Source organism: Pantherophis guttatus, chromosome 2 (assembly GCF_059756535.1).
Source record: "Pantherophis guttatus breed Tessera chromosome 2, ASM5975653v1, whole genome shotgun sequence".
Taxonomy (NCBI): Eukaryota; Metazoa; Chordata; class Lepidosauria; order Squamata; family Colubridae; genus Pantherophis; species Pantherophis guttatus.
The window spans coordinates 119000676-119011998 of record NC_142064.1 but is presented as its reverse complement, the minus strand read 5'-3'; the positions used below and the strand labels follow the sequence as shown (position 1 = coordinate 119011998).

The 11323-nt window shown below is 43.0% G+C and overlaps 1 protein-coding gene across 8 annotated transcripts; it reads left to right on the top strand.

The window, feature by feature from the left end:
- Positions 1–753: 753 nt before the first annotated feature.
- CCNQ (cyclin Q) lies at positions 754–10836 on the top strand. 8 transcript variants are annotated; one of them, XM_034434187.2, is made up of 6 exons: positions 754–1039; positions 3061–3172; positions 3842–4025; positions 6941–7073; positions 7269–7496; positions 10421–10836. In XM_034434187.2, exons 2-6 carry the CDS (start codon positions 3085–3087, stop codon positions 10505–10507), a joined length of 720 nt encoding a protein of 239 aa, XP_034290078.2. In that variant the 5' UTR covers positions 754–1039; positions 3061–3084; the 3' UTR covers positions 10508–10836. The 8 variants fall into 8 exon arrangements, with proteins under 8 accessions (XP_034290078.2, XP_034290082.2, XP_034290079.2 ...); XM_034434191.2 differs by having other exon boundaries at positions 775–1039; positions 3881–4025; XM_034434188.2 differs by having other exon boundaries at positions 784–1241.
- Positions 10837–11323: the final 487 nt, after the last annotated feature.

Genomic DNA, 11323 nt, shown 5'->3' with positions numbered 1-11323 from the left:
GTTGTACAAATTTGATAAAATACATAAATAAGTAACCATTTAAACTAATTTCCAACTTCCAGCTAAGTTGGAAGAGGGAAGTCTTGACAAATGGCTAAGTGTAACTCACTAAAGAGTGCAATCCACAGCTTGGTAACTATATTGTATATATTTATTTTTGGAAAAAAATGTTCCCTTTTTAAATCTCCAGTTGGCTACATACAACTATAAACTAGTTTTAAAGTTAAGGATCATCAAAATTAATGTTTTTCAGCGTTACTGAACTGCTTGCCAGGGATGATTTTCCTGTGGAATTCGGGATTTCACGCTTGCACTTTGGTGAAAGCCAGCCTCTGCTGACCCAGAGAGTCAAATGAGTGACCATTTTACTTTTTTTGCAGCAAAAACTGGCATGGTGCGCCTTATTCACTAACAAAAGCTATGGAAGAAAAATGCACTAGTTAGGCTGTATTCACATTTAGGCTGTATTCGCATTTGTTTAAACAAAGTTGACTGGTTAAGCATAGTTGGCAGGATTTTCCCAACAAGTTATAACGCTTTTTACGCACAATAGTTTTAAACGCAACCAAGGAATGGTTTTTGGTTTAGCATCCAGTTTTTACAATAATGCTATTTGTAATGAAATGTTTTTATAATACTGTTCACAATACTATTCCCGCTGTGGACGATGCGAAAAGAAACAACAACAACAACAACCCGGAAAAACAAAAGACCAAGACGGGTCCCTTCCATTGATCGATTCCGTGAAGCATTGCGCACGCGCGAGAGTGGCGCGCCGAACGCAATCCTCCGTGCAAAGGGGGCAGCGCAGGCTGGAGCGCGCGCGCCCTCGCAGGCCTTTCTCACGTGACGCTCCACGTGGGCGCTCGGCTCGCTCGGCCGCCGCTGCTTCTGTGTCTCGGCGGCGGGGTGGGGGGAGGCTCCGCTTTGCGCCTCGTCCCGGGCGTTTTGCGGGTGACCGCCGAAGCCGGAGGACGGCCCAACGCGACTACCGAGAGGGATTCCCCGGTTCCCCGGTTCTCTCAAGCCGAGTTACAGGGTAGAGAACAAAAGGCGGGGGGAACATGTCCGAGGGTGGTCCGGGAGTGGCTGTGAACCGGGCACGAGTCGCCAGGAGACCACCGGGACACAGACTGAGCAGGAAAGGGCTTGGCGCCTGCTCGTGCTCGTGCTCTCTTCCCTGCTCGTGCCCGGGGGTTCCCGGGTCTCGAATCGTCCGCCAGCCTAGTGGCCGAGCGTAGGTGAGATCAAATGCAACCATCTCCTGCAAGGGGAGCCAAATTCACGACGTCGCGAAAGTTTCGACTTCTGGCCGGTCCTGAATAGACCCTCCAGCTCTGGAAAGATTGGGCGGGGGTCACTAGGATAAGGATCCCCAACCCCCTTTCCCAGGATCGACACCGGTCCGTGGCATGCCAACAACCGGTCCGCGCAAACAGGAGAAGCCCCATCCGTGGGGTGCAGGCAGCACGCGAGACCACGTCCCCTCCGGTCCCTGGTGCCCAAGAGGTTGGGGGTCATTTGCCCCTAGGGTGCCGTTCAGATGTTGGGGATGGTGACGCTGATGTGTCCCGGCCAAACTTACTGTTGTTCATTCTGTCTAAGAATCATGGTAATTCATTTCAATGGCAGGTGGAGGACCCCAGATTGAAGAACACTTCCATAGGGTCTGTTATAACTAGGCATGATCTCCTTCCCATCATGCCCCCTTCCCTCCTTCCCTCCCTTGCAATAATTCATTCTCAGGATTTTGTAAATAATGAAAACACAATTATCTTTGTAACACACACACACATACCTGTTAGAAGAGGAACTTACTATACTCATTTAAGGTGTATAATGCCTATAGTATTGTAGAGCTCATTTGATGTATTTACCTTTGCTACCCGTGAAACAGTTATTAAATGATCTTTCTTTGCCTCTTCCCTCCATCTTTCTCAAAATGTTACTGTTGAGGACCTATCCCTTTAAAAATTAACGCTGCTATTTTTGTGTGCAGAACTAATAGCACAGTTGCAGTAGCCTTTAAATGAATCAATTAATTACATTATAACATCAGACATATAGTCAAGGCTATGGTTTTCCCAGTTCCAATATATGGCTGTGAAAGTTGGACCATAAGAAAGGCTGAGCGCCAAAGAATTGAGGCCTTTGAACTATGGTGCTGGAGAAGACTCCTGCGAGTTCCTTGGACTGCAAGGCGATCAAACCGGTCAGTCCTAGAGGAGATCAACTCTGACTGCTCTTTAGAAGGCCAGATCCTGAACATGAAACTCAAATACTTTGGCCACCTAATGAGAAGGAAGGACTCACTGGAGAAGAGCCTAATGCTGGGAAAGATTGAGGGCAAAAGAAGAAAGCGATGACAGAGAACGAGGTGGCTGGATTGAGTCACTGAAGCAGTAGGTGTGAGTTTAAATGGACTCCAGAGGATGATAGAGGACAGGAAAGCCTGGAGGAACGTTGTCTATGGGGTCGTGATGGGTGGACACGACTTCACAATTAACAACAACACTAGACTGCATCAATTCAACCATTGTCTGCAATCCCCAATCCCCGAAAAAAAAAAACAGACTAAAGCTCCATTGATGGACTACAGTCTTACTTTTGGTCCATTTCTGCCAAAGATCTCTCTCTAAAACATATTGCTGTACTATTCACCCCTTCCCTTAAATGTAGATTCAAAGGAATATTGGGAAGTTTTTCAGAGGCAGTATTTAACTTTTAATATTCCACCGGCTCAGTAGGGTTGAGAATGCTAGTGCCCCAGGAGTTCTATAGTGTTCCTGCCCCAAATTTGTAGTTGGTTCTATAAGAAGATGGAAAGCTATGATCTTTCCTCTACAAGCGTCCTTTAATTTACTGAGAAAATGTAACACTTCTTAGATTGTCTTCACCCTGGAGTAGAAAACATGGGTAGCTGGTGTTTGAATTTCAGTTAAAAAGTGGAACCAAATAAAACAACTTGTGAAGAGGTTTTTGTTTGCAGAGAGAATAATAGAAGTTTTGTAAAGGAAAAGTGTTTCCTAAATTGACTATCTGTTTCTCTTGCTTATGCAGATCCTCTGAGACTAACCAACATCCATGAATCCCACTAGACTGCAGGAAACCAGCCAGCTATCTGCAAATGTCAGAATTCACTTCAAAGTCTGCAGGTTCATCATGGAAGCAGGTGAGCTAAGAACTGCTGATTAAACACTCTCCCTTCCTTGGTTAGTAATGTCCAATTCCTATGAAAAAGGAGTTGCTGTATTGGGAGAAAGTGCCAATCTGTGAGGCACTTGGAGTTAGAGGGTCTTACTGGATAGGCCTAAAGTCAAAGACAATGCAAGATGTTAGATTGGTGAGCTTCATGAAGTAGTGTGAAATAAGTATGACTTATTCTATTTCTTATTTAGTTTTAGTCATGTCTTATACTTGAGTAGACACACGCAGACATTTCCAGTGTGTTTGCATTTATTTGTGAGAATTCTAGAAAATGGGAACTGGTTTATTTCTGATGGAGGAACAGGATAAAAATACTTGGGTTCTGAACCTCTACAACTCCAATTTTCCCAGAATCTTAGCTGTGTTGTTTGGCTGTGTTGCTTCATATCCCACATGGCCTCAAGTCTCCCATTCCTAAACTGCTTTACAATGAGAGTTCTGCAAGTAGGACAAATCTTGTCAACTTCCATTAATTTCAGGGAGATTTGTGTAGATGAACTTCCCGATGGGCTTTACCTTACATTCTCTGCTTGTGGTCAGGTCATCTCTGAGTCAAGAAGTTGTGTCTTGATTCTTCCTTATTCTTTAATGGGAGGGCTAGAATTTCCTTGCTGAATCTCCTTTCTGCTAACAGGTGTGAAGTTAAGCCTGCGCTCTGTCCCTATTGCTACAGCGTGCACCATTTATCACCGATTTTTTATGGAGGTGCCTCTGGGGCCATATGATCCTTACTTGGTAGCTATGGCTGCACTGTATCTGGCTGGGAAGGTAGAAGAACAGCATTTGCGGATAAGAGACATCATCAATGTGAGCCACAGGTAATAAGCATTGGGATCAGGATACGTAGTTATGAAGGGTAGGCTGGATGTATGAGGAGTAAGTAGTTGCTTAGAATCAGCAAAACCAACTTCCTGCAGCTTGGCATTTCCCATTGCAAAGAGAGCCTCTATTACAGCAAAAGTAGTTGCTGAATCAAGGGATGGGTAGCCAGGTGGACCTGGCGTTTTGCAAAATGTGGAATTCCCAGTATTTGGTCATATCAGTTAGGAATTCTGGCTATTGCATCCCCCACATACTTGGAAGAAGAGCAGATTGAAGAAGATTGGTTTAGGTCATAGGTCCATTAGCTTTAAATTATAATGCACTTTATCCTTTATGAACAGATGATTCTTTAGTTCCAGCTGTGCTAAGTCAATACACAAGACTTCCTTGTAAGATTCACGAAAAGACCTTGTGGATTAGAAAAAGACCTCATCCATTCTTATATTGGTCAGGTTTTCTCAGGAAGTCCATAAATAGAACAGGAAGATTACACTTGTCGACTTTGAGTACTGAACAATTGTTATTCATTGCCTCTGAGCCCAGGAGATCTAAACTCTGAACATCATGTAAGCCAAATGTCTTTTCTGCATTTTGTGATGTGAATTCCATAAGCTGTTTCAGGCTGTAAGAAATATCAGTGCACATTATAGTCCCATGATGGCGAACCTATGGCACATGTACCGGAAGTGGCATGCAGAGCCATTTCTCCGGGCACGTGAGCTGTCACCCATTGCTTTTACAGGTTCTGGCACGCTGGAGCTGGCCTTCACGTACGTGGGAGTGCCGGTAACCAGAAGAACAGCCGCATGCATTCGCTGGGAAGATGGTCTTCCGGTTTCCAGCATGCACATGTGCACCGGGCAGTTGGTCTTCGTGCGCGCATGCGCACCAGAAACCATAAAAACCAGGTGGCCAATGTGCATGCCGGAAACCAGAAGATATCTTCCCAGCGTGTGCATATGCACTGGGCGGCTGCTCTTCTGGTTTTCGGCATGCATATGCACTCCTGTTTCAGCACTTGGTGCGGAAAAGGTTCACCAACACTGTTATTAGTCATTAGGTAAATTAAGTTTTAATATAGAATTTAGTGGGATTTGGTAGAATCTCCTAAACCTGCAGAGAGCTCAGACTCCTATTAAAAAAAAAAGTTAAACTTAGACAGCCAAGTTTATCTTCATGAAGTAGGATGCAGGCATAAGTCCAGTTGAACTTTCAAATAATAGTTCTGGAAAAAACCTTGAAATTCTATGAAGAACCTGAAGTGTAGCTTTTTATCTGTCCAATCCCTCTCCTCCCAATTAAATTTCCTTGCCTTGATTCTAGATAAGGAAAACAGAATTGGGTAAAACATTCTACATTACAGGGCCAGCTTCAAACCTCTATTCAGTCATAATAATATTGGGGAGCTTTGAAGGATAAAGTAGGAGAGGATTGCTACGTATACTATATGTTCCTCCTTGAGATGAAGTGGGATCTGAACCAAATGATTATGTTTGTAAATAGCTTTCGAGTATTTTATGAACTAGCTGAATGTTGCATGTTGAACTGTAAGGTGGTGTAGGAAGAGATGTTTCTTCCCTAGTGATTAGCAAAGCTGACCTGTTCTGCCCCAGCTACGGATCCCAAAGAACGCAGCACACACAAACTCTGAACAAAACTTACGTTTACTCAAATAATGCAGTTTTAGCAAATGCCGGCTGTTAATAAGCGTTCTTAACAGCCTGCCAGATTTCCACAGATAAAATAGTCAGAGTCTTACTGGAGTTGGCAGAAAGCCCAGAAACAAGGTTGTAGAGAAATCCCAACACGATGATTAGCGAACTAAAGTTGTTTCCTGCAGCTTGTTACAAGCTGCATTCTTTCTTAAGTAGGCTAAGGGAGTGACCAATTAGCCTCAAGCCTTACTCTCGAGGAGACCTCCTCCTGAGGAACCACTCCTGCCTTTTGGCAGCTCTGTGTGCCCGTGCATTGAGAAGAGGCTCCTCCTCTTCATCCTCTTCACTTAAAGGAGCCTCTGGAGGTTCTGAAGGCCCTGACTGAATCTCTGCCTCTGGCACCACATCTTCTTCAGCCTCCTTGCTGTCCGACTCAAGCGCTGGCTGCACAGGCTGCTAGCGCAGCACCACACCAGCCTCCTCATCGTCAGGATCAGCAACAATCCGCGCAGGCTGCTGGCGGGCCACAACATGACCTGAAGGGAAATTATTTCCTGGCTTTATGGCAATTTCCTCTTTCTAATACAGGTAGTCCTCAACAAACAACCTTAATGGAGCCTGCCCACTACAGTCAAGTTGCAATGGTCGTAAAATGGGTTGGGCCATCTAACCAACTCAATTTTACAACATTTTTTGTGGTGCTTGTTAAGTGAATGCAGCAGTCATAAATGTTGATTAACTGGATGTATGTGCTGGTTTTTAGCAAAACCATAATAAAACATGGGCATGTGACCATGGAATGCTGCAAACGGCCATAAATGTGGCCATATTGCTGAGTGTCTAAGGTTGGGGTCATGTTACCAACCGTAACTCCTCTTTTTCTGATCTGTTGTAACTTCAAAGGGTTGCTAGGTTGCTTTTATGAATTAGCTAAATAATGTTATATATTGAACTATAAGGTGGTGTGGGAGAGGTTATTAATCATAAGTCGAGGACTACCTATAATTATATATTCTAACAACTTCAGACCATGATAATTTTGAAAAATAAATACATCTGCTCTATCAAGTAAAATTTATTCCTATTAATTCCTAATTAATTATTCCTATTAAAAAATGTCCTTCATAAATGAGCCAACCTATCAGAAAGCCGTAGAAGATTGTAAGGTCACCATTAACTTGGGAGCTGAGGGGAAGGCTCAAGTCAGCTTACTTGCAAACAGAAAACTTTTCAGCATTTTTCTTTATTTTTCTCAGGTACTTGCATCCTCGGAGTGACCCCCTGGAGCTGGACACACATTTCTGGGAGCTGAGAGACAGCGTTGTCCAGTGTGAGCTGCTCATGCTACGTGTGCTCTGCTTCCGTGTCTCCTTCCAGCAGCCCCATAAGGTCTAGGCTACATAGGAGGGACATAGGGTAGAAATGGGGTGCATGAAGTACATGGGAGAGTGGGGGGGTTAAGTCTTCTCTGCCTTTGGGCACTGAATGGACAGTCCTGTTACAAGAGAAGTTGACACCAGGTTTTTTCCTTCTCCTCCCCCATGTTTTCAGTTTCCTCTGAAAGATGTATTTTTCTTTATGCAGTACCTTCTCCATTATTTACTGTCCCTGAAGCACTGGATGAACCGGCATAGTTGGGAGCGGACCCCGGTGGCGGCAGCAGCTTGGGCTCTGTTGCGGGACAGTTACCATGGACCCCTGTGCCTCCAGCACCCTCCACAGCATATTGCTGTGACAGTCCTTTACCTTGCTCTGCAGTGTTATGGAGTGGAAGTACCTGCTGATGCTGAAGCAGAGCGACCGTGGTGGCAGGTAAGGGAGACAGGGTGGGAAGTGAACAGCTCAAAGGCGTTCTGTGTCCTTCAGCTCTTAATTGGGTCCAGTTTTGGAGCTTGTCTCTGGGATTTTGTTTATATGGTTGTTTGCTTATTTATTTAGCATCCTTGTTTCACAGCCTCCGCACTTTACACTGAAATGTGGGTAGTACAGTTTCTTAGATATTAAGTCATTGCTATCACCTGACCTGCGCCAGAAATGGAAAACCTCCCACTGATCTTCCAGCCGTTTCTTTAATCAGCCTATCTACAACTTTCCATATTAGGAGAAAATTTTGAAGCAGTATACAGTAATATACCAAAACCAAAGCAAATGTTAAACTACATACAATCCTTACCTTACACATTTTTAAAATAAGATCACTTAGTAAAAACAAAACAAAACTATGATGCTGCCTGGTATCTGTCAACCCAAGCCAGCATTATTCAGGTTTAGGAAAAGCACACACACGGAAAGATACAAATTCCTCAATCCTGGTCTGTGCATTTTGGCTGTGTTCATATGTCATGCTGAGCTGTAAATGGTTTTAATCAGATTAGTTTGAACAAACCCTAGGTTGCACTTAATGTGTATAATTGTGATGTGGTTAGCTGAGAATGGAGACTAGACCCATCTGAGAATTATCCAGGGTTTCAGATGTTTCAGGAGTTAGGGTTAGGGTTAACTGTTCCTAGCTACCCTACTGCATGTGGGTTAATTGTGTTTTCTGAAATTCTGTTCAGTAACAAGCTAGAGAATCTGCTGCCTTCCTGCTGTCCAGCAATCTTATTGAGCTTCTAGATCTCATTACGGGGCTACCATTGAACTGGTTCTTATGCAGGATAACTCAATTTCCATGCTCTGAGGATGGGATCTGGAATAACTTGGGAGTTCATGGCTTCAATGCCAATGATGTAATTAGATCTTTGTCATACTCAGTTTGTAGTTAGTTTCCTTGATGAAAATGATCTTCCCTGGACATTTTATTGATCTGCTCTGTTTCCACCTCATACCTGAGGATTTTGTCAGCATTTGTGGTAGATAATTTTGTTACAAGTCTTGACGTTCTTTGAAATGTGGAGTTAATGAGGGCTTTGGACATGGATCCCAGCAAGACAGAATTGCTATTGGTACATAAGCATTCACTGGCTTTGGATAGTGTTGTGTTCCCTCTGAAGATGTAGGCTGCAACTTGGGAGTTCTCCTGGATTCATGGTTCCTCCTAGAAGGTTAGGAATAGCCTTTGTCCAGCTGTGACTGTTTTGCCAGTTTAGGTGCCTGCCCCTCTTTTAAAATGAAACCTTAGCATCTGTTGCTCATGCCCTCATTATGTCAACATTGGATTACTGGAACTGTTCTCTATTTGGAGCTGTCTTTGAAGACTGCCTGGAAATTGCAGTTGGTACAGATTGTGGCAGCCCACATGTTGGCAAGTGAGAGCTGCTATAGCAGAGTTAAATCTGTATTGTAGGTACTGCGATGGTTGCCGGTATGGTTTTGAGGACTTTCAAGAAGCTCGCCTTAACCTATAAAGTCACTCTGTGGCTTGGGTTCAGATCACAGATAGAATCTGTCTGTCCTGTTTGATCAGTTTGCAGGGGATGCTCTGGTCCCTGCTCCTTGGGAGGCTGAGGAGACAGATTCTTGGATGGAACTGGGGTTTCTTGGTGGTCTTTTCCCAGGTCTAGATATATTAGGAAAACAGGGAAAATCTGGTTTTTCTGTTGAGTATTTGAGGCAGGCAATGTTAGCTGAAGATGATGTTGATATTTCTCATAATGTTTTGAAATATGGAAATTTTAACCTTATTTTAGCCAACCAGAGTTACCGAAGTATGTGAATTATAAATTATATAGGTAAACACCCACAAGTCAATAAGAATACAGAATAACAGAGTTGGAAGGAACCTTGGAGGTCTTCTAATCCAACCCCCTGCCTAGGCAGGAAACCCTACACCACTTCAGACAAATGGTTATCCAATATCTTCTTAAAAATTTCCAGTGTTGGAGACATAACCTATAGCTTACAAATCACAATAGCTAAGTGCACACACTATATGCTAAGTCAAAACTTCAAAAATATGCCCATTAGGTCCATACTTACAGTTGGGCATGCTGTTAACTGAATAATAAAAATTTGAGTTGTGAAATGAAGTTGAGCTATTCATAGCTGGGTTACATGTTTTTGTTTTTAAGTGACTAATACAGCCATGGTTCTTTTGAACTGAATTAAAACATACATGAACTCTATGGAGCAAATAACATCTATATCATATGCAGAGCAATTTCAGCTAGATAAATAACATCGGGCAGGAAAGGTAATCTTCACCCAGTTCACCCAAATCCATTTGTTTGCAAAAAGATGAGAGAATCAATCTCAGATCTGCTTTAATTGAGACAGTTAGCCATATTCTTGTTTAGACTTAGGCTTGCCTCTATCAAAACTCTGGAATCTCACAGCTAAAGATGATGATGAATGCTAAATTGTAAAACATGGAGAAATTCCAAAATGTTCCAAAAACCCAAAATGTACTTGCATATGTGATTTAGCTTTGCAGATCCATCTTCTAATTCAGGCATTGGAGCTTCTTTGCACGATAAGAAGAAAAGCCAGGGCTGTGATGCTCACAAGGAAGTTGGAAATAGGATTGCAGTTGCTAGTGGAATGAGCATTAATTGAGAGAAGCATCATTTTATGTTATGTATTTACACCCATATCTTCTGTCCTTTTGCCAGCTGTGGTCAGGTTGAATTTTTGCATTCTTCAAACCTCTCTTGGTGAGGGAAAGTATGCAAAAAAATATGCATCCCAATTGGCTACAGGGTACTTTATATTCTGGAAGAGTATTTTGCTTAGTTGATCCTGCTAGGATGTTTTTTCCCTGCTTTGCTAAAACTTTTCTAATTTAATTTACATTTTAGGTGTTCAGTGAAGATCTTTCCAAACCTGTTATGGACCAGATAGTCTTGGAACTGATACGGGTCTACACTTTGGATGCAGAGATCTAAGTATACTTCCAGCCAAGGGTCTGTACTGAATTGTCATGTTTCAAGCTGGGATAATGGCGGAAGTATTACTGATACTTGAAGGGATTGACACCAGAAGTGCATCCTGTTCTTTTGAGGCATCCCACTGAACAGCACTAGAGTTGAACAAGCAAAGCACCTTGATAGCGCTGAGGATCTTCTAATGGAATCACTTTCCAGTGGAGAGTTCGTCTGGAACTAATTTTCCATCACCCACAAAAGGAACAATGTTCTGAATTGAAGTTTGTGGAATGAGGAAATGAGCAAAAAAGATTCTTCACCTATTTCAAGTAAAATGTGCTGGCAAGATATTTACCTTGTGTTTCTCGAGTAGTTTCCCAAGCCTCAGTGCAATCATTGTCTTGTGCTGACCTTGTTGTGAAAGTATTTATTTATTAGATTTGTGTGCTGCCCATCTCATCTAGATGTGACTCTAGGCAACTTACAAATATTAAAATCCAGTAAACATTAAAATGATAAAATAATATATAACAACAATAAAAATTAAAAGTTAAAAGATGGGGTGGAGCGGAGCATCAAGTACATGAGGAGAGTTGGGATCTTCTCTTAATCCGATAGCCATCTCCAGAATGGTGTACCCCCATTGGGGTCCCATGCCAACTGTCAGGTTGGTAGGTGGGTGCAGATCTCACCTCTTGTATGAGTTCCAAAGGGCAGGAGCTGCGGCAGAAAAGGCTCTTCTCCTGGACCTTGCCAGCAGAAATTCCTTAACTGACAAGGTATCCCAAAACAAACGGCAGCCAGTGCAGCTCACGTAACAGTGGTGTGATGTGGGTT

Coding starts and splice junctions, on each gene's coding strand:
- CCNQ (XM_034434187.2), top strand. CDS start 3,085: ATGAATCCCACTAGACTGCAGGAAACCAGCCAGCTATCTGCAAATGTC. Junction 3,173..3,841: donor CAGGTTCATCATGGAAGCAG/GTGAGCTAAGAA, acceptor TTCTGCTAACAG/GTGTGAAGTTAAGCCTGCGC. Junction 7,497..10,420: donor CAGAGCGACCGTGGTGGCAG/GTAAGGGAGACA, acceptor TTTACATTTTAG/GTGTTCAGTGAAGATCTTTC.